This window comes from Mya arenaria, chromosome 8, assembly GCF_026914265.1.
Source record: "Mya arenaria isolate MELC-2E11 chromosome 8, ASM2691426v1".
Taxonomy (NCBI): domain Eukaryota; kingdom Metazoa; phylum Mollusca; class Bivalvia; order Myida; family Myidae; genus Mya; species Mya arenaria.
This window is the reverse complement of record NC_069129.1, coordinates 34,059,833-34,082,882: the sequence shown is the minus strand read 5'-3', so window position 1 is coordinate 34,082,882 and position 23,050 is coordinate 34,059,833. Positions and strand designations below refer to the sequence as shown.

General features: G+C 37.6%; 2 protein-coding genes across 5 annotated transcripts in view; one reads left to right on the top strand and one right to left on the bottom strand.

Annotated features, from left to right (window-relative positions):
• Positions 1-21,167, top strand: part of LOC128243308 (RING finger and SPRY domain-containing protein 1-like) — a 34,642-nt gene extending 13,475 nt beyond the window's left edge. The window contains exons 12-15 of the mRNA XM_052961011.1: positions 15,250-15,352; positions 15,728-15,883; positions 16,821-16,925; positions 19,885-21,167. Coding sequence (XP_052816971.1) covers positions 15,250-15,352; positions 15,728-15,883; positions 16,821-16,925; positions 19,885-20,287 — 767 coding nt within the window. The 3' untranslated portion in view covers positions 20,288-21,167. The remainder of the gene's footprint in view (positions 1-15,249; positions 15,353-15,727; positions 15,884-16,820; positions 16,926-19,884) is intronic.
• On the bottom strand, positions 1,885-15,226 carry LOC128243307 (uncharacterized). 4 transcript variants are annotated; one of them, XM_052961008.1, is made up of 3 exons: positions 13,932-15,226; positions 4,957-5,062; positions 1,885-4,452 (listed from the first exon to the last, which is right to left on the bottom strand). In XM_052961008.1, the coding sequence occupies exons 2-3, from the start codon at positions 5,036-5,038 to the stop codon at positions 2,636-2,638; spliced, it is 1,899 nt and encodes a 632-aa protein (XP_052816968.1). In that variant the 5' UTR covers positions 5,039-5,062; positions 13,932-15,226; the 3' UTR covers positions 1,885-2,635. The 4 variants fall into 4 exon arrangements, with proteins under 4 accessions (XP_052816968.1, XP_052816970.1, XP_052816969.1 ...); XM_052961010.1 differs by lacking the exon at positions 4,957-5,062; XM_052961009.1 differs by lacking the exons at positions 4,957-5,062; positions 13,932-15,226 and adding an exon at positions 8,181-8,732.
• Positions 21,168-23,050: the final 1,883 nt, after the last annotated feature.

Genomic DNA, 23,050 nt, shown 5'->3' with positions numbered 1-23,050 from the left:
TAGGCTATTCATTGACAAACAATGGTTTTTGATACATTTCAGCCTTTTTTGGAATAAGTAGCAAAGCCAGCCAAACTAAATGCAATTTGTGTAAATCCTATTCAGAAATCCCTAGAAGATCTGTTCATCTGTATGTTCATCAGTGTGTCTCTGTTGTCTGTCTGTCTGTATGTCAGCCTGTTTGTCTGTGCCATTTCAAAATTTGAATGAGCACCTCAAATGCTTCTGAACACTTCCTGAGTTTTGGTCCTTAACAATTTTATGTTGTCTGCTGGACAGTTTTTCATGTAACATTCACTTAACTTCATCACAATGTTTTTGAGCATGTTAATCAGAAAATGTTAATTACATGTCAGGTAATACTGAGTTATTGCCCTTCAACACTAAATATTTAATCAAATTTATCTAATGTCCTCTATCTCCGATTTTTATTAAACTTTGGTTATAATTCCTTGGACAGGTGATCCATTGTTTACTGATATTGCTTGCAATGTAAATAAACCTTGTATATTTAATTCATTTTCTTTAATTTTCTGAAGTTCATTTCTGCATACTTTGATGGGCGTAAATGGCTCCATCTTGTAGTATAGACTACTGTCATTTGTGTAGTATTTTAAAAGTAGATTTGGTTTATATCATAACTTTTCAACTCCATTGATAAGACAGCTGAAATAAGCTGGGCAAAAACAAGCACTGTGTCCATTTTAAGAGGCCATGAGAAATTACCCCTTGTGACTCACAACCTATTAGGTTAGAGGTGGACACCTATACCACTAGACCTCTTTCACCCTGGTGGGGATCAAACCCACAACCTCTTGGGAGTGAGACGGACATGTATACCATTAGACCTCTCTCACTCTGGTGAGGATCAAACTCTCAACCTCTTGGGTGAGAGGCAGACACCTGTACCATTAGACCTCTCTCACCCTGCTGGGGATCTCAGCCACAACCTCTTGGGTGAGAGGCGGACACCTATACCACTAGATTTCTCCCACCCTGGTGGGGATCAAACCCACAACCTCTTGGGTGAGAGGCGGACACCTATACCACTAGACCTCTCTCACCCTGGTGGGGATCAAACCCACAACCTCTTGGGTGAGAGGCGGACACCTATACCACTAGATTTCTCCCACCCTGGTGGGGATCAAACCCACAACCTCTTGGGTGAGAGGCGGACACCTATACCACTAGATCTCTCTCACCTTGGTGGGGATAGAACCCACAACCTCTTTAATGAGAGGTGGACACCTATACCACCAGACCACTCTCATGATTCTAGATCTTTTTTGTGCTGCATAAAGGCCATACACATTAAACACATTTACATATGTACATGGTTGACATTGCAATTATTTACTGTCTCATGCACTGACTGACATTTTATACCCATGGATATAATTATCTGTTCCTAAATAAACATTACAATTTGATTAACATGTGTCTTTTTCCTTTTGCATACTTTTTAGAAATATTTAGCGCAAGTGCTTTAAGCTTCTAATGTTGATGTAGTGTTAAAAAGTATACTATCATGGACTTGTAAATTTGCACCTGCATGTTTATGTTGCATAGGATGAAGTGAAGTATTTCCAGAAGAAAAGACAGAAATCTATAATCAGCATTAAAGCAGTGAAAAGGAATCTTCCGATATTCGAAACATTGTGTACAGATGGCCTTGGTCAAGTTACATCGCGCGTGTTCAATCAGAGTGAAGCAATTAATTAAACAATGACGCCATTACACCAAGAAGTTCATGCAACATGAGCATCATTCATACTCTGTATAAAGTCTAGGGCAACGTATGACCATGACTGCTATAACAAACTCTTTGTGTCCTCTCTTAAGAAAGAAGACAGATTAGTGCCAATTTGAACAGTATTTCTTGATTCTCATATGACCATTTCAAAAAGCAGTCATTAAACTATTTAATAAATGTAATAATCTTAGACAAACTTGTTAACTTAAATTTATTAAGCAATCAAGCAATAACAGTTATAAAACAATTTAACAATCAAAACTATACAGTAATGTGTTACCATATTTACAATTATAGTTAATGGTTATAACATCATTAAAAATCTGCAGTTACTAAATGTAACTTCAAGTAGCATTATACAAAGGAGAGATTTAATTTACAAATGGCTGTATTAGAAAAATAGCATTTGGAACAGTATTACAATGTTAATTAGATTGGCAATGAGTAAAGTATTACATTTTATGAAGGACTTGTGTTAATCTCATTTAACTAGTATTAATCATGTCGTAAACTAGTGACCTTTCCTTGCCCCGACTGTGGTCAGGTGTTCAAGGGCACATCTAGTACTACAATAGTTCCACTTGTGTAGTGTTCACAGTTCAAAACTAAAACATTAACCTCATAATCGCATGGTAATGCTGAATTGAGATATAATTTTTGGCCTCTAAAACATCCATTCAGAACAATTCAGCACCATTTTAGCATAAAACAGCCAAATACTTATCATACTTTGCTGTCACAGTGTCACAGCTTTTGTGTATACATCCATGTACAAAGATTTTGATATCCACAATATGTTTTACTTTTGTTACACTGCTTAAGTCCTGTGTTGTTATAACTACAGTGGAGATGGGTGGAAAAGTGGTCCTTGGAAATGACTTCTCATATATTGAAGAGCAACTGTTCAACTTCATGTTCAGGTTTGTGAGCGGGGCCATTGCTGGGGCCTTTGGAGGGTTTGATGATTGTGTGGACCCCGCTTTCCTCTGTCACCATGGCTCCGATTTTGTCCTCCTCCGAGCCCCCCTCCTGCGCCTGCAGCCGCTCCACCTCCTGCTGCTCAAACCTGGTACGCTGTCGCATTAGCTCCTCCACAACACGCTGCATCTTGAACGTGGGTGTGTGCCGCAGAGCACGGCTTGCAGCATGGATCGGGATCTTAGTCTTTCTGTCGGAATGAACTAGAATCCCGGTCAGCTGCTGCAACAGAAGGTCATTGGCAGTGTACTTTCGGTGAATGTTCCCATTTTTCACATTGGTCTTGATAAGTTCCCATCGTTTCTTGGACCTATTATTACCCTCTGACCCTGCAGATTTTGGTTTCTCTTCCTTAACCTCTTGTTTTGTTTCTTCCTTCACTTCTGTTTTGGGTTTTGGAGGAACATACCCCCATGTTTTACTGTGGTCAATTGGTTTAGAAAACACACTCAGAAGAATGGCAGCTTTAGATAGAACGTCCTTTTTATTCTTCTCTGCCATCTCTTCTGCTGTCGTCTTTTCTTGCACTTTTGGTTTTGGTTTGGTTTCATCTTTTTGGATATTGCCTAAGAATTTATCTATCTTGTTTTTAATGTCTTTTTGTTCTTTGAGCATCATTTCCTCCGTGACTTTAGGCAAAGCTGTGGAACTGCGTCGCTGAAAAGACAGCTCTGAACTCATGCGCGTTGGCACAGTTCTCGGTGTCATACTTCCAGTTGTCATACTTTTCGCGTCTCCATTTTGTGATTTGTCTCCAAAAAACAGAGCTCGTAAATCAACCTTCTCACAATATATGTAGTCATCATCCGAGTCACTGTCCCACCCCTCGCTGTAGGACCTTGTAGGCCGGGCACGCGTCATGCCAGAGTAAAATGTCTGTGATCTCTGCAGTCCCTCAGTAGTAGAGGTTTTTGATTTGTTGCCATTGACATTAAATGTTACATGTGATTTGGTACTTCTGGCACCCTGGCGTATAGAGCCGGCTTGGTCCGGGAGTTTAGGTAACTTGGCATCAGTCTCGTCTATAGCACTGAGTCTAGATGTTGACCTGTGAGGATCATTGAAGGAGATCTTTGGGGGTGGAGCAGACTTTGATCCACCTCGCTGAAATAATTTCTTGGGCTCGTGTACAGAGGGTTCCGGTGAGGGAATTTCTACGACTGTTGAGACCGTATGAGCAGTGGTGGCTCGGTCATATGTCCGCGCTGTTTGAGCACGCTCTTTTTCTTGTTCATTTTGCTTTTGTTTGGAATAATCTGCCATGGTTTTTCTTGCTTTCTTAATAAATGGCTTTTGATCATGGTCCTTTGCTATAGTTGAGCGTATTGGGTATTTCAACTTTTTTTCGAGGTAAAATGAGCCCTCAGAACTAATTCCAAGTCTTTTTGATGAATTTTCTATTTGCCTACTATCAAATGTGAAGTCCTTTTTTGGCAAAATTCTCTGCTGCATTGCAAGCTCATTTTGCCGCTTATTTATGTCCATGACCTTGACCTGGTAGCGAAGGTTGCTGGCGTCCATGTGGATGTCGCGTAGGGAGTGTGTTCGTTGCTTATCTATGTGTGAGGTTGCTGTGCGGAGGTGGTGCTCACACACATTGTTGCGGACAGCGGTGAGACGCTCTGTGAGAGACGACTTCTTGGCGCTGTCAAGGGCCTCAGATTGCAGGTCTTGGTACGGGTTGGAGATCACCTGCTCCGTATCCATGATGAAGTAGTTACCTGCAAACACACAACAGTCCAGTAATTTATATTATACGATATCACACACAACTGTTCCATACAATGTAAGGAGTCAATGTGTTTCATGCAATAACTTGCACCATGCTGCCATTTATTTTCAATGAAGTTTATTCATGGTATTTGAAAATGCAGTACAACTTCAGTGAATCGAGTGCATTCAGAACAATCTGTTTTATAATTGTTTAGGTGAATGTATCAAATGTGATTCAATTTGATTCATTATGGTTCAATGTATGAAGATTTTGATATTTTTTGTATGTTTTAATTAAGATTTAAGTTCAAATCTTAGGTATTGGTTTTATTTTGGATTTTAAAGCAAAAAACTTTTTGTATTCAGCCTTGCAAAATGTTATTTTTTTTTAAGGTTTTATTAAAATGATGTGTTCTTGTTTGTCATTGTAAAAAAATAAATGTACAGTAAAATGTGTATTGAAAGATGTTGTTTTTTTCGAGTGTGTTAGGATGGGTAGAACATGGTTGCACCTCGTGTGTTCCGAGCCTGCTGGTGTGTGTCACTCTCCGTCACCATCCCCGCATTCAGTATCGACACGCTCCGCATCCTCATTATACACACAACACAATTAAATCACTGCAAATGGTCAACCACTTAATAAGCTGTTAATCTTTAAAGGTTCCACGATGCTTTGTCATGTGTTATAACTATTGTCCAGCAAGTTGTTGAAATTGATTTCGTCAACTTTGTCACCACTAATTACAGTAGAATGATATCTTATACACAACTGAAGATTTATAAAGTCCAGCAGCAGTGGAGATAAGAACCACTATAGGCTATCCTGCTGGCCCACACAGTCATTGGATTTCTCTCCTGTTTCTGCCAGACCTCTGGTGATGGTTGCACAATAGGCTATTAATGAATTTCAGTTTTAAGTTCCTTAACAGCCTAAACACTCTCATTGATTTGTTCAGTAATTTTTCCTCTTTCTCTCGTTTCCAATCTTTATTGTGATTAAAAAAACACACAAACTGCTGTATCAGACTTTTATTTGCTGTAAATAATTGAACGAAAATATTTTTATGGCAGTTTATACTGTTTATTTCTTATTGACTGTAAACGTAATGCCTTCATACTGAAGGTATTGAAAATGATGTAATTATGTCCAAATTGTTTTGGTTATGCACTAAACTGTGATATAACATTACTTTGTCTCCGTTTTAACACTTTGCTGCAGGTAAAAATTAACGGATCAATTTTTTTTGTAAATGGCCTTAACAATGGCTTATAGAGCAAGAATTAGTACTATCAATCAAATCTGATCAAAGGAGATTAAGACTGATTATGAACATTTATAGCGTGAGAAATCATGAATGAACTACTTTCTTTATTTGCTTTGATCTAAATATTAATTACATGTGTAGGTATTAAATATTGGCTAGGTGATTGTTTTTCATCAGAAAATAGTATATTTCAAAGCAGCAAAACCAAACTGAAATCCATTCATGTAAAATTTGATGAAATATGATATATATCTACCATCTAAGAGGTTGGCATTGAAATTCATTTATACCAATTTTCAAACATTTTAAACGAAATTTCTTTTGTTTGTGTTAAAATTCTGCAAACTGCCCAACCAACCCTTGTACATTGTAATATTTTTATGATATTAACGAAGAGATAATGGATGCTGATTTATGGAGTCGTTTTGTAGGATAAAAAAGTGAACATTATGTAGATTTTATAGATTTATCCAAGAGAAAGTATTTGAATACAAACCATCCTGCTTTGGTTCTATGTTAAAGCAGTCCTCGGTGTCCATGGTGAATACTTCCTTTATTTGTTTTGATAACTCCACTGTATTGTCGTAGAAGGATATTTTTTTACATTAATATTTATGTCTTGTAATTATTGCTTTGCTGACAAAAAATCTTACAAGTCCTGGATAGATTCAACATATGTACACATTTGTATATAAATCAAAGTCTCACATCTTTCACACTTTTTTAATCTATTTGCCCAATGTTGCTCTAATAATGCATATATTGGTGGGTTTTCGAGTGCTGTATTTTATAGCTACTTGAAACTGTCAGTGAGATCTCCCTTGATGTGTCGACCCCTGGAAAACAATGGCCTTAATTTTCCACGAGCAGCTCATTGATTACACATTTGTCAAAATCTGATTCATGTGGACATTATTTGTAAAGATTTCTTTTCTGATAGATGTGAATAAAACGCCTCGTGAAATCAATTCTTTGTCTATGCTTTCATATTTCATAAAGAGTAGTTAAATTCCAGCTTACGTAAAAAAAATTTTTTTATATCTTTTATGGATAACTACAGTCGAAACCCATTGGCCTGTAATCCCAGGGACCAGCCAAATTACTTCAAGCCTCGCAGATATCGAGCCAGGCGGGAATGCTTGCATAGAGTAAAGCAAAATCTATTTCGACTGTACTTATATGTGAGAAAAAGTCACAGAAAAAGTATTTTGACCCATTAATGTGAACTTGATCTAAAGAGTATTTCATAGATCTTGAGACTGTGACGGATGAATGAACAACGAAGCAATATTTCACTAGTCACACAAACTACAAAGTGTATGAAATGCACATGACATTTAGGAAACCTTTTGTGAAAAATGCTTGGATACCCTGTTTGGCTGTACACTTTTCACAAATCGATTTGTGAAATTCCTGATCATATACAGTTGAGCCCCATTGGCTCGAACTCCCAGGGAGTGAAAATCCCTCCAGGGTCAGGGAATTCAAGCCAAGTGGGAATGATTTCTTTAGTAGAAAGAAATTGGTCCTTTACATGCAGTTTGTTCCAACAAGGAAATCGAGCTAAGCATGTTGAGAAAACAGGATTCGACTGTTTAAAATTTGTAAAAAATGTGATTGGTGAATTATGTGGTCAAACACTGCTAAAAGATCAAAGAGAATGCAATGCAAATCTTTCAGTTGCAAAACTGACATGATTATTGCGCTGAAGTCCCCCATAGTTTAAATAAATAGCACTACTTAAATTTGATAATGTGCCTTATACTTCTAAACCAATAATTCATGATATCTGTTTCCTTCTTACAATGACGATGGTATGACTTGTATAAAATGTAATTGGGTGTCCTTTGGTTTATTTAAATGGTTATAAGTAATTCAAGAATGCCATTATATATTGAAACTATGTATCAAACGTATTGTTGAGATTGCCGATTGATAAGACTTATGTCCGCAAAATCTCTTCTGTTTATGTTTGAAAGTCAGAATAATTTAATTGTATGTTGATGTACCAGAAGTCCACATCATTGGTTGTGTTCAAATGTTTCTAGTCTTGTTTGTAATTGGTATTATTATATTTTGCTTTTTTAATAGTTTATATAACCCCAATATTTGTAACTGATAATCATAAACTTTGTCTTGTTTCTTTGAGCTTGCACTTGTACCAAGGAAACTGTTATTTTAGGTTTAAACTTTAAATCATCATTTTTTGTTTATTTCTGCATAACCCTAAAGAGGCACATTATAGGTTGATACCCAATAAAAGTAATTTTTTATGAGTTAAACAAAATAATGCATTTTATTGTGCCCCTTTTAATGTCTTTACTGATTGTTTCATTGTGATTTTTAATGAAAAAAATAAATAAATAAAATAATAATAATAATAAAGATAATAATAATTAATAATAATAATAATAATGGTACTACTATGAGAATGAAACTGTTATGTGTGTTTTTATCCACTGCTTGTTTACCTTCTTGTGCTATCTTGCTGGAGAAAGCCCCGGCGCTTGACTGCTGTTCTTCCATGTTGCCTTACTCCTGCAGGGCAAGGCACTATTTCCTGCGAGGCTGTATTCCTAAATTACCACTACCATTGTAATCCTTGTACACATTTTTGGTCCATTTTCATTTGAATATTTTTATTTCTGTTCATCTCCATCAAGCATTGCAAGTAAAGATACTTCTATATTGTCAACACTGTGAACATAGTTTATTTACTACTTTTTCAAACCTTCCTGAATTACTGATTATTGTCTTTTAAGTTTATAATAGTTCTTAATGATGAAGAAATTATCAGATAATTTGTAGTCCGTAAGAATCTTATATAATGCAATCATGTATAACTTCATGTAAAATTTGTGAATAAACTCATTGGTTACAATATAATCTTAATGAAGCATTTAAATGTCTCTATTTGTATTGTAACATTTCTTGTTTGATAGACAAACTATGATTTCATGCACAATGTCAGTTTTCAGCTGGAGTCGTGTTCCTATTTGTAATGGAGACGAAACGATAAGATAGAAATGCCAGTGTTTTAAATAGGATTTGCTGATGGTACAGATAGTTGTAATATGAATGAGGAATAATTAAATGACTATGGACTTCTATAAGTGTAAAATTCAAGGTGTACAGCATAGTTGGTTTAAGTCTTTGCCAAATTTATGAATGGACAATTAATCTCAGAGACAAATGAAACATTTGGCCGATTTTTCAGAACTTCATTAAGGTTTACAACGTTGTTAACATTGTTAACTTTTAAAGCTTCACTGCTCTGGAAGATCCATGGACACACCTGTGTTCTGCGGTATTTCTAACAAGATTTGACATAACTGTTGCAGCTGTGCTTTAAGTATTTGAGTATGTGGTCAAATAGTTCACCTTTAAAAGTTAACAACTCTGCCATTAACAATATTGTTAACTTTAACAAAGCTCTGAACCATCGGCCCCCTGATGCTGCTGTTTGGTCCTTGTGTCTGTTTATGCACAAAGATTACCATAATTGTTTAGAATCCTGCTAATGCAGTCTCAGTGAGATACTTGCCGAATTTAAAATTTCATCATTCCATAGTCATTATTATTTGTGATTTCATGCTTTTTTGGTTGTTTATTGAAAAATAACGATTGATTATATCCTGGTAAACTCATCATTTGAAACAGTGAGTTTTTCAAAATAAGGCTCACTGCTTTACGCATATTAGCCTGTTTCACTGTAAAAAATGAACATTGTCGCACACAGTGATCGGTAGGAAATCAATGTTGTCGTTTATGGTACAACATCATTTAGCTAAATAAAACATTGATTTAAATGAATTATAAGCATACAAAAACAGTATTTTTTTTTTTTTTCAGTGTAACATTGTATTATATCACACTTCCAACATGAATGACACAAAGCCATACTGGTCTCTACGTGCAACCCCATATTTTTGCACATTGGGTCAATAAATTATATTGTACCAAAGTGGCGTCTATTTTCCAAATCCGATAAACAAAAATTAATTAATTTCCCATAAATTGATCAATGTAAACAGGTTGTCAATGTGATATATAAGTGACGGGGCTATTAGGTGACTCGATATGGGGTGCAGGAAACCATATTCAGGTTCAAGCTTTGCTCTCACCTTATTTGTTTTCCTAGCCCTGTATATCCCATATCGGGTCACCTTCTAACCCCGTAACTAATATTTTACCTAATGAGCAGCAAAAGTAAATATTTCACTTGTGACAAAGCCACTTGTGAATTACAACTTATACTGCTAATTCGGTGAAATCTACTGCCATCTTACACTGAAACAAAAGATTAAATGCCACATTTTTTATCATTAATATCATAGAGGAATTTTGACAAATATTTTACAAAAAAAATGGTGTGTATCAGGGCATCACCACCGTTTACAGTAAACCTGTTAGTATGTCATTTAAGACGTAATTAGGCAATAATCTTATCGGTGTTTGTGTGACATTGTTTGATCTAACCATATGATATCCGCGCTGTTATCGCACCAATATCTGAACGGCTTTAGCTGCATCATCGTGATATACTCTGTTTTTAGTGTAATAATTTAACTCTTGAGTAATATTTGGAAAAAAGAAACATTTTTTATGAATGTTTTTTTAGTGAGATAATTTAACTTCTAAAAATTGTTTGTAAAAAAAGAAACATTTTTATGAATGTTATATATATTCAGGATTTTAGATTAAGTAAGCAATCATGTGATATAAATGTCTACTGCCATTTAGACAGCAGCAAGAATCCAGTACTTGAGTGGCTCTGTGCACAGTGCACTCAAATCCTTTATTATTACACTCGCTTTACATAATCTTAGGGAATAATCAAGAAACTTTGGAGTGGCAATTTCAACATATTCTGCAAGATTTGCCAGCAATGCTGTCTGCGGTGTTTGTACTGCATTTGGGAGTGTTTTCTTTGTTTTAATTTATACATAAACTCTCATATAACTGCAGTAACCAGTAGATGGAGCCTTTTATGCAAACTTACTGTTCAATAAGTAACATGCATATGTAGAAATATGGTTGCAATTTTATCCTTATGCTTCATATTGCACAGTTGCTTGATTTTAATGTGATTTTTTTTGCAAGGTTTGCACACTCATGTTTGACCACCGACAGAAGCTTGCAATTGTGTTGTGAAGGCGTCAGCATTGCTCCCTGAATTCAAAGACATGAACCCTCGGTGGTTAAGAGAGATGGTCACAGGTTATGAAACATAACATTTTTTTGAGCCCTGCAGCAAATTTTTTTTTTTTAAATGTTGGTTGGTGAAAATAATGAACCGCTTGTGATAGCTAGGCGCAGCAGGATTGTCAGCTGGGTCATGTACGGTCTATTTGCTGACGGGATTTTAGCCTGAATCCCAGTACCTTAGCTACCTGAAAAGTATTACAGGCATAATTTAAAGGGATCATGTTCTCTGCATGGTGCCAAATTGTTGCAAGATAATGCACCCCCGCACATGGCTCTGCACTGGTTATAGAATATATGCAACAGGACATTCTCCAAGTTATGCACCATTTAGACCAGACCTCTTACCTTATGACTACTGGTTGAATACCCACATGAGGTTGTACCTATGTGGATACCATTGGGTGGGCCTTATACCAATGTAAAAACTCTATACCATAAGAAGAGCATTTTTCAACTGGGTTTTATGGCTCAAAAAGTATGTGAATGTCAATGTGGAATACTTTGTGGAATTAAAAGAGATATTTCTGCCAATACATAAGCTATAAGGGTAACGCCCCACTGCGCCACTACTACTTAAAGGGTCCTTGTATAAATATTGACGTTATAACAATCAAGACTTTAAAAGAACCATATTTATTTTTGATAAACTATCATTTAAACGCACTGCCAAGTTGTTAATATTTTGTCAACGCTTTAAAAGACATTATAGGACAAAATCTGTGCACAACAAATTGTAAGCCTCAAGTACAGAATTATAGTTTATGTTTAAATAGTGTCTAAATCTAGATATTTTGATAAATACTTAGTTTGAAACATGTCATTTTGAAGCAAGTATATTTGTAGGTGGATCAGTGGTTATCAAAATTGTTCAAGGGCTCTCTGTAACCAGATACTTTTCAAAACTATGATCAAATATATGTTACAAAAAGAGAAGTTAGTCCCTATTCATGATGAGTAGATAAGCATGGTCTTTTTATGATCCAAATGATCCTGTCTGCACTACACAACTTAAACTGAAGAAGTATATTTGAATTGCCTCAATATTTAGGAATGTAGACCATGGGATATGAAAGGCAGATTGTGAGGTAAGAGAGAAGGTGGAGTGTGAGGTACGAGCGATGGTGGAGTGTGAGGTGAGAGAAGGTGGAGTATGAGGTAAGAGAGATGGTGGAGTGTGAGGTAAGAGAGATGGTGAAGTATGAGGTAAGAGAGGAGGTGGAGTGTGAGGTACGAGCGATGGTGGAGTGTGAGGTGAGAGAAGGTGGAGTGTGAGGTACGAGCGATGGTGGAGTGTGAGGTGAGAGAAGGTGGAGTATGAGGTACCAGCGATGGTGGAGTGTGAGGTGAGAGAAGGTGGAGTATGAGGTAAGAGAGGAGGTGGAGTGTGAGGTAAGAGAGATGGTGAAGTATGAGGTACGAGCGATGGTGGAGTGTGAGGTGAGAGAAGGTGGAGTATGAGGTAAGAGAGATGATGGAGTGTGAGGTAAGAGAGATGGTGAAGTATGAGGTAAGAGAGGAAGTGGAGTGTGAGGTACGAGCGATGGTGGAGTGTGAGGTGAGAGGGGGTGGAGTATGAGGTAAGAGAGATGGTGGATTATGAGGTAATAGAGATGGTGGAGTGTCAGGTAAGAGCGATGGTGAAGAATGAGGTAAGAGAGATGGTGGAGTATGAGGTAAGAGAGAAGGTGATGTGTGAGGTACGAGCGCTGGTGAAGTATGAGATAAGAGAGATGGTGGAGTTTGAGGTAATAGAGGTGGTGGAGTGTGATGTAAGAGAGATGGTAGAGTATGAGGTAAGAGAGATGGTAGAGTATGAGGTAAGAGAGATGGTAGAGTATGAGGTAAGAGAGATGGTGAAGTATGAGGTAAGAGAGATGGTGAAGTATGAGGTAAGAGAGATGGTAGAGTATGAGATAAGAGAGATGGTAGAGTATGAGGTAGGAGAGATGGTGAAGTATGAGGTAAGAAAGATGGTGAAGTATGAGGTAAGAGAGATGGTAGAGTATGAGGTAAGAGAGATGGTAGAGTATGAGGTAAGAGAGATGGTGAAGTATGAGGTAAGAGAGATGGTGGAGTATGAGGTAATAGAGATGGTGGAGTGTGAGGTAGGAGAGATGGTAGAGTATGAGGTAAGAGAGATGGAAGAGTATGAGGTAAGAGAGATGGTAGAGTATGAGATAAGAGAGATGGTTGAGTATGAGGTAAGAGAGATGGTAGAGTATGAGGTAAGAGAGATGGTAGAGTATGAGGTAAGAGAGATGGTAGAGTATGAGATAAGAGAGATGGTATAGTATAAGGTAAGAGAGATGGTGAAGTATGAGGTAAGAGAGATGGTATAGTATGAGGTAAGAGAGATGGTAGAGTATGAGATAAGAGAGATGGTGAAGTATGAGGTAAGAGAGATGGTATAGTATGAGGTAAGAGAGATGGTAGAGTATGAGATAAGAGAGATGGTGAAGTATGAGGTAAGAGAGATGGTATAGTATGAGGTAAGAGAGATGGTAGAGTATGAGATAAGAGAGATGGTAGAGTATGAGGTAAGAGAGATGGTAGAGTATGAGATAAAAGATGGTATAGTATGAGGTAGGAGAGATGGTAGAGTATGAGATAAGAGAGATGGTAGGGTATGAGGTAAGAGAGATGGTATAGTATGAGGTAAGAGAGATGGTGAAGTATGAGGTAAGAGAGATGGTATAGTATGAGGTAAGAGAGATGGTAGAGTATGAGATAAGAGAGATGGTGAAGTATGAGGGAAGAGAGATGGTATAGTATGAGGTAAGAGGGATGGTAGAGTATGAGATAAGAGAGATGGTAGAGTATGAGATAAGAGAGATGGTATAGTATGAGGTAAGAGAGATGGTAGAGTATGAGATAAGAGAGATGGTAGAGTATGAGATAAGAGAGATGGTAGGGTATGAGATAAGAGAGATGGTAGAGTATGAGATAAGAGAGATGGTATAGTATGAGATAAGAGGGGCAGTAATGGATTAATGAGACAGTGTGCAAATACTCACCCATCTGGTAGACAATCCTGGGCTTGACGTCCTTGGATGGTGTCATCTTTTTTGTTGTTTTTTCACTTACTGTCACCTTGGGTATTTTATAGTTTCTTAACTAGCCTCTCAGCAGTCACCTTGGAATTGGGATAGTGTTCCCGTTTCTTAACTAGCCACTCAATGCACCATTGTTTTCATATATTTCTTTTACTGACAGCAATGTGACACAAATGATTTTTTTTGTTCCATTCCTTTTTAAAAAAGCAAACTATTAACTTGTTGTGAATATTCACACTGTTCTGAAATTTGTCTTTCCATCAATGATAATATGTCAATTATTTGGTTAAAAAGGTAAAAAAAATCTGAGCACGGCTGGAGAAAATTCCTTTACAAGAAGTCGCAATTGGACTGAATAGAATATTAATTTCAAAGAGATTTGAAGGTCCCCTGTTATAACTTAATTTACCTGCAACCCATAATTATCACCATTTAATATTGTGCCATTAGCTTAAGAAATTGATATACCATTTTAAAATGTAATGCTTGAAGGACAGAGTTTATTGAAAGATTTTGTGCTGTCAGTTGAATGATTTTGTACTGTCAATTTTGTTCACCAACTTGACAACTTAATCCTGCACTGCTATATGAAGTGCCCCATCTTGCAACAAAAACAATGATCCATGAATATTTGTATCCAAAATTCACTGTCCATCTCTCAGTGGACATCGAAAAAATGAAATGTTATAATGTCTGAGCAATAGAAAATATGGCCTAAGAGAATCAAAGATTAAATCACAGCCATTTTAAAGATAAATGTCAATATTAATATATAAATATGTTCAATATATTTTTTCAGACTTTTCACATGACAGCTTGAATACACACTCTTGACCACTGAATAATGCTTAGATTTCTGCAATAAAATGAATGATCTTGTTGATAAATATTAGCTATTGGTATTAAGAAGTGTGACTTTAAATCAGTAAATGTAATGTGAATATGTAAATAAAAGCATTGCCCATTTGTTATTGAATGCAAATTGAAGCACTGCCCATTTTTAGGGTCCACAAAATATTTGCGTTTACAGACAGTATTGCTTGGTAATTATGACCAAACTATCCCATATCCTGAGCCTACAGTTGGGCATGCCTTCACTGTTGTCTTCCTCATTGTACAGCTAATGTGTGTCCATGTCTGTATTAAGGTGACTTCCTAGGCCTAATGACAAAGACAATCTGGCCTTAATCTGCCACCCATCTACCCCGCCCTTCACCTGCCTCCAACTCCCCTTGCATCTCTAGGCATATAGCTAATGTATGTCCATGTCTATTTTCAGGTGACATTCTAGGACTACTGTTGGATGTCGACAACCAGGCCATTATCTTCTCCCTCAATGGCAGCCCTCTGCCTCCCGAGTCGGACCTATTTATGTGTGCAAGGTACAAATTAATCGATTTGAATCGCAATTAATGAAAGTGCACGAAACTATTGAAGATTTGATTGTGCAGGAAGCTGTAACTTTAAGCTTAATTAATCCTAATTATGTTTGATATCAGAGGTATTAATCAAGCCTCAATCAGGATTTTAGCCAATCAAGTCCTGGTTGGAAGGCAGACACTATTTCAGCGTGTTGCATTACCGTTTTAAACTATTTGAATATGTAATAATAATATCAACAATGTTTATGAACAATATATCAATCAATGCATGATTTTTACAATCATGACAAGCATGATGATGCATGTTTTTTTATTTCGTTTTAATATTTGAAAATTCATTAAATCATTAAAAATGTGCAATCATTTTCTGTACAGGAGTGGTTTTTTCGCTGCGGCTAGCTTCATGTCATACCAGCAATGTGAGTTCAACTTCGGGTCACGGCCGTTCCGCTACCCACCTCAAGGCTACAGCTTTAAGTGCTTCAATGACCACGGACATCTCTCCTCTGACCAGAAAATCATCATGCCAAGGTACCCACACGCTAGCCAGGGGTGTAGTTTTGCTAAAATTGATGTGTAGGCCGATGAGGGTTGAGGGTATGACCCTGGAATATTTTGTTCAGCAAATTTGTTGGAACTACATTTTGTCAACATTTTATTTTCACACCAGTAAATATATTTACATGTACACCGATTTCCTTACATTTCAATGTAGAACCTTAATTTATATTTATTCATATTTTGCCTACATGGCCTATAGAGAACTAAGCCCCTGCTATAAGTGTGCTTTAAGGGTGTGAACTAAAAATGGATCTTTTTTTTCTGAATTTCTATGTCTTTCTGAATTACAGGATGCATTATGTGATCTTTATCAATTGAAGTTGCTCGCTGTCTAACTTAACCATTTTTCTTCTGATTATTTTGAACAATGTTTATTGGCTTAGACAAGTTTGATAATTTTCCTGATCACTTCAGTAACTTTTGAATTTTGATCCTTAATAATTTACCAAATTGACCTTGTTCACTGTCTAACTTGAAGAATTTTAATCGAATCTGTACAAAACTTGGTAACAATGTTTAATGATATTATATCTTAAATGTGAACGATAACCAGTCTTATAACTTCCGTAATGCACTCATGAGTAATAGCCCTTTGATTATCCAAATTTGACCAAATTGACTTTGTCATCTATGAACCAAATGCGATGTCCAATCTTTTAAAATATTAATAACACTGTGTATGGACGTTATATCTCAAATGAGATTGATATTCATTTCCTTGAATTGTTTGTCAATAATTCCTGTGTATGAATTGAAACATTTTGCTTATACACTCATGTCCTGCACATTGAAACACTAGAAATAACCAATTACCCAAAAGAAACGTGTGATACAGGGTATCTATATCCATGTGCATGATGTCTAAATTCTACGTGTGCCTACTAGCCTACCATTCCCCTTGTTGTAGGTTCCAGCGCCTAGAGGAGATCCGCAATGTTCAGGTGCCGGAGGACTCCTGTACGCTCTGCTTCGACAACCCCGCCTGCCTCCTCCTTGAGCCGTGTGGACACAGGTAACCAGCCCCTCGCATGGCTTAAATGAAACTGTTCTTTTGAAAGATCATTTTCAATGTTATTATTTAGCTCAAATTTGTGACACACTGGACAATGGTTTCAAATAACATTGTCATTGTGTTCATTGCCTCACAGCCTGTTACACCTTTACCTTGCATTTTGTCCAAGTCATATATATGTTTACGCAAGGATGTGATTTGTCTTGTGATTTCCACCAATGGCTTTAGTAAGGATAAAAATACAACAACAACTTAATTTATCTTTAACTGACTAAAATAAGTGAACTGGTTTCTTTTGGTTTTTACTTTATTTGTTGAAAGTATTGACACTCCTTTTGCTTCAATTTGAAGTACAGAGAGACCTCAAAAGGGCTTATAAAAGGGCAGTTCTGCTTTTGCCGCAGGGTGCTTCACACCTTTCGAACCCCATTGGGGGCATAAAGTGACTCCCAAACCCATAGCCAAAGTGGTTCACATCACTGTAACATTAAGTCCATGATATAACTAGCATTGAGGGGAGTCTGAAAGATATGCGGTAAATAACATTCTAAGGTTAAACATTGAACACCTACATCCCTTCAGAGTATCTATGCATGTGATGATTCCTTAAACTATGGTCCTAAGAGGATAATGATGACTTTTATAAGATGTCACATAGACCTTGACAGTGGCCTTGTCTATTTTTTCTGCCATGTATCACTGCAGAGGTATTATCTGCCATGTATCACTGCAGGGGTATTATCTGCCATGTATCACTGCAGGGGTATTATCTGCCATGTATCACTGCAGGCGTATTATCTGCCATGTTTCACTGCCGGGGTATTATCTGCCATGTTTCACTGCAGGGGTATTATCTGCCATGTTTCACTGCCGGGGTATTATCTACCATGTACCAGTGCAGGCGTATTATCTGCCATGTATCACTGCAGGGGTATTATCTGCCATGTATCACTGCAGGGGTATTATCTGCCATGTATCACTGCAGGGGTATTATCTGCCATGTAACACTGCAGGCGTATTATCTGCCATGTTTCACTGCCGGGGTATTATCTGCTATGTATCTCCTCAGGAGTATGATCTGCCATGTATAACTGCAGGGGTATTATCTGCCATGTATCACTGCAGGGGTATTATCTGCCATGTATCACTGCAGGCGTATTATCTGCCATGTATCACTGCAGGGGTATTATCTGCCATGTATCACTGCAGGGGTATTATCTACCATGTATCAGTGCAGGGGTATTATCTGCCGTGTATCACTGCAGGGGTATTATCTGCCGTGTATCACTGCAGGGGTATTATCTGCCATGTATCACTGCAGGGGTATTATCTGCCGTGTATCACTGCAGGGGTATTATCTGCCATACTGCAGGGGTATTATCTGCCATGTATCACTGCAGGGGTATTATCTGCCATGTATCACTGCAGGGGTATTATCTGCCATGTATCACTGCAGGGGTATTATCTGCCATGTATCACTGCAGGGGTATTATCTGCCATGTATCACTGCAGGGGTATTATCTGCCATGTATCACTGCAGGGGTATTATCTACCATGTATCACTGCAGGGGTATTATCTGCCATGTATCACTGCAGGGGTATTATCTGCCATGTATCACTGCAGGGGTATTATCTGCCATGTATCACTGCAGGGGTATTATCTACCATGTATCACTGCAGGGGTATTATCTGCCATGTATCACTGCAGGGGTATTATCTGCCATGTATCACTGCAGGGGTATTATCTGCCGTGTATCACTGCAGGGGTATTATCTGCCATGTATCACTGCAGGGGTATTATCTGCCATGTATCACTGCAGGGGTATTATCTGCCATGTATCACTGCAGGGGTATTATCTACCATGTATCAGTGCAGGCGTATTATCTGCCATGTATCACTGCAGGGGTATTATCTGCCATGTATCACTGCAGGGGTATTATCTACCATGTATCAGTGCAGGCGTATTATCTGCCATGTATCACTGCAGGGGTATTATCTGCCGTGTATCACTGCAGGGGTATTATCTGCCATGTATCACTGCAGGGGTATTATCTGCCATGTATCACTGCAGGGGTATTATCTACCATGTATCAGTGCAGGCGTATTATCTACCATGTATCACTGCAGGGGTATTATCTGCCGTGTATCACTGCAGGGGTATTATCTGCCATGTTTCACTGCCGGGGTATTATCTACCATGTATCACTGCAGGGGTATTATCTGCCATGTATCACTGCAGGGGTATTATCTACCATGTATCAGTGCAGGCGTATTATCTGCCATGTATCACTGCAGGGGTATTATCTGCCATGTATCACTGCAGGGGTATTATCTGCCATGTATCACTGCAGGGGTATTATCTGCCATGTATCACTGCAGGGGTATTATCTGCCATGTATCACTGCAGGGGTATTATCTGCCATGTATCACTGCAGGAGTATTATCTGCCATGTATCACTGCAGGGGTATTATCTGCCATGTATCACTGCAGGGGTATTATCTGCCGTGTATCACTGCAGGGGTATTATCTGCCGTGTATCACTGCAGGGGTATTATCTGCCATGTATCACTGCAGGGGTATTATCTGCTATGTATCTCCTCAGGAGTATGATCTGCCATGTATCACTGCAGGGGTATTATCTGCCATGTATCACTGCAGGGGTATTATCTGCCATGTATCACTGCAGGCGTATTATCTGCCATGTATCACTGCAGGGGTATTATCTGCCATGTATCACTGCAGGGGTATTATCTACCATGTATCAGTGCAGGCGTAGTATCTGCCATGTATCACTGCAGGGGTATTATCTGCCATGTTTCACTGCAGGGGTATTATCTGCCATGTATCACTGCAGGGGTATTATCTGCCATGTATCACTGCAGGGGTATTATCTGCCTGTAGGGATATTATCTGCCATGTCTCACTGCAGGATTATCATCTGCCATGTATCATTGCAGGGGTTTCTGCTCCACGTGTGCTCTGCAGTTGGAGACGTGCCCCATCTGTCGCCAGGAGATATCTGAACGTAAGCAGGTACTTATTGGGGTTCCATCACATGTTCCCCCATCCCAAGTCAGCGACACAAACGTTACAACAGACACCAAAGATACAGACAGTCGTGTCACAGCGAACACAGCTGCTCGCATCAAAGATATGGACTTTAACCAGAAGGGGAAATATTTGAGATCGGACAAAGTTTCCAAGAGTGGGAGTGTGGAGGGGGTCACCAGTGTTGATGGTGTTGTGCGGGAAGGGGGCGCGGTCGTTAATGGTTTAGGGCAGGAACAGGGACACAGAAACAGTGACTCCCACACTGACATGCAAACTACTCAACATATACACCAGTCTGGGACCAGCTAGTACAGGCTGTAATCATAGGCCATTACTTTAAAAATTTACTTTTACATTACATATGTCAATGTGTAAATTTAATATGAATGAAATATTTTCATAGAAATGCTCACCTTTTTCATATAATATTCAAATAAACATTTGTATCACTAAGAAAGCAAGTATGTTTGGAATTGAAGAATTCGATGGTTGCCATAATGATGCATAAAACAAGACAGACATGTATCAGGTACAAAAGATAACAGAGACATAGATTCATACTGGTACTTATTATTTCTATAAATGTATGCCTTCCAAACATAAAGATCTGGCCCCATGTCATGGACATTGAGACATACTGGTACTTATTATTTCTATAATAAACTGGTATGTGATATCCCTTTTGAACGTTAAGATCTGGCCCAATTTCTGGATCATTCAAACAAGTCCCTTATTACAGGATCAAGCTATGCTCACTATTTTTGTTTTAGTATAAAATATGAGTTTTGAGACCTTGAGGAAATCATTTAAAAGATAATCATAAACTAGTTTTCATTTTGTAAGTTTAAGCAAGTGATTTGGTTAACTGAAGTAAGATACTTAAACTTGTTATGCTTAAGTTTTTTTCGAGAATTTGGGCATGTTCTGTATTGTATACTTAATAACACAGAAAAGGGAACAAGAGGAAAACACAATCTTACATTTATTCAAATATGAAAAGCTATGCATCATAAAGAACTGAGTATTTAATTGTTACAAAAACCATTGTATGCTTTAGAGAAACTATATGGATCAGGCATCCTTTTTTATAGTTTTTACTTTGCATCTTTTTTATTATTTGTATATATGCTCGCATCTACGTATGATACATTGTACATGGTTGAATGTGCAAAGAAAGATATTTCAACAACATATTATGTCTTATTTTGAATGCAGAAAACAAAAGGCAGTTCAATGGGCGTACATACCACATGGTTAAAACATCATATGTAAACAGATCGCTTGAGGCGTATATCGGACAATTTTCAGGTTGACAAGATCATTTAATGCTAATTTATTGTCCAGTAGCTATGCATTGTATCAAAAGTACATTTTTGATGACCCCATAGAGATTAAGTGTACAAGGGCACGTGCTTACTTAAAACCATGATGTAGTTTAGGCATGAAATTGAGATTATTATGTTGAATAGGCATTTCTTGTCTCTTTTTCTTGCTTGAGCTTCTGAACAGCTCTTAATGGGCTTTTCCATTTGCACACATAATCCTTAAGCGGTCATTCTGCACTTGGTTTTGTAGCATTGTTTGGTTTGGGGAAACAATGTTAAATAAAAAAGAAACACACTTATACATCTAAAAATGTCTGAAATAAAGGTACCTAAATCAAAATTTTGTTAACATAGTTATGACGTAAAATTATGTGGTATGTACAATATGATGATCTCTCTTACATGCTAATGGTACTTCATTAGTCAAGGAGGACACACTATGTGTTGATTGTTCAGAACTTTGTTAAACATAACAACGTGATTAGCGACATTGTTTAAAGATGAAATGTTCAATGATGTGCTCATATGGTTCAATAAAGTACAGCTTAGACATTGTCCTAAACCGTGTAAGGACCACTGAAGATCATAATCGTACTGTATCCGTTAAACAGCTAGAGAAAGAAAGATTTTAAAGTAAAAAAAAAATGACGTTAACAACCTTGTTATTTTAAAAAAGTTCTGAACAATCAGCCAAACATCACTGACAGATCTTATACTTATATTATTCTAAGTCATGTGAGCAATTTGTGATACTAACAAATACCTTTTTAACGCAATGGTAATTTGTTAATTCTTTTTGGCTTAGTGATACTGTTATTTTTATTTTATTATGACTACATTGATGAAAAAAAATAAAATTTCATTGTGTGAAATTCTACCATAAATAAAACACTTCTCTACAAAAAGACTAGAGCTATCACTTGATGTGATTCATATCCCCGCCACTCACCACACTTAAAGGTTTCTAGTAATATGAAGTATCACAGGGAGTGTTGTATACTGCTTGAATGCCCTATGTCAGTGAGAAGGCAGTAATAAGGCAGAAATAAACCAATTAGTTCTAACCACAGCCCCACCAGGTCCGCTGGTATACCGGGGATAGCGGGGGAAATGGGCCGTGTTTTTACCTTCCAGGTTTCCTTGCAGTGCCGAGTGATTGCTGTGGTTTTGTTAATACTCCGAAAATAGTGGGGGAATGGGCCGTGGCTTTGTGCCGGGAAATATCCTTTCTTTAACGTGATTTGTCAGTGTTTTAGCCAAGCTTTCCCAAGAGTTAAATGAGATCTCGCGAAATATTTAAAAAAGATGGTGCCTCATCCGGATTTCACTCCAAATTTGAAAGAAGTCAGTTTCAAATTACATGATGTCCCCGGGGTGTGGGGCATTTTGCGGGGATTTTACCAGCCCTTCTGTGGACTTGACCTGGGATTGGCTGGAGCGAAAGTCAAAGTTCCCGCTATTCCCCGGACCTGAGGGGTGTGTGGTTACAATTATTGACCGTTGCATAATTGGTCCAAACTTTCTTAATTCTATTATATTGAAATAAGGACTATTAAATCTGTGAAATAAGGCATGAACATTTCTTTTTATTTTTTAAAGCATAGAACAGTTTTTAATGGAGTTGACTGTTGACCCAAAAATGTAGATTAATGGAGATAAGTAAAACAAAGTATAAAGGTAATCAAAGGATGATAACCATAATAAATACCACACACAAAATAATGTTCTTTTTGCACAACATTTCTAC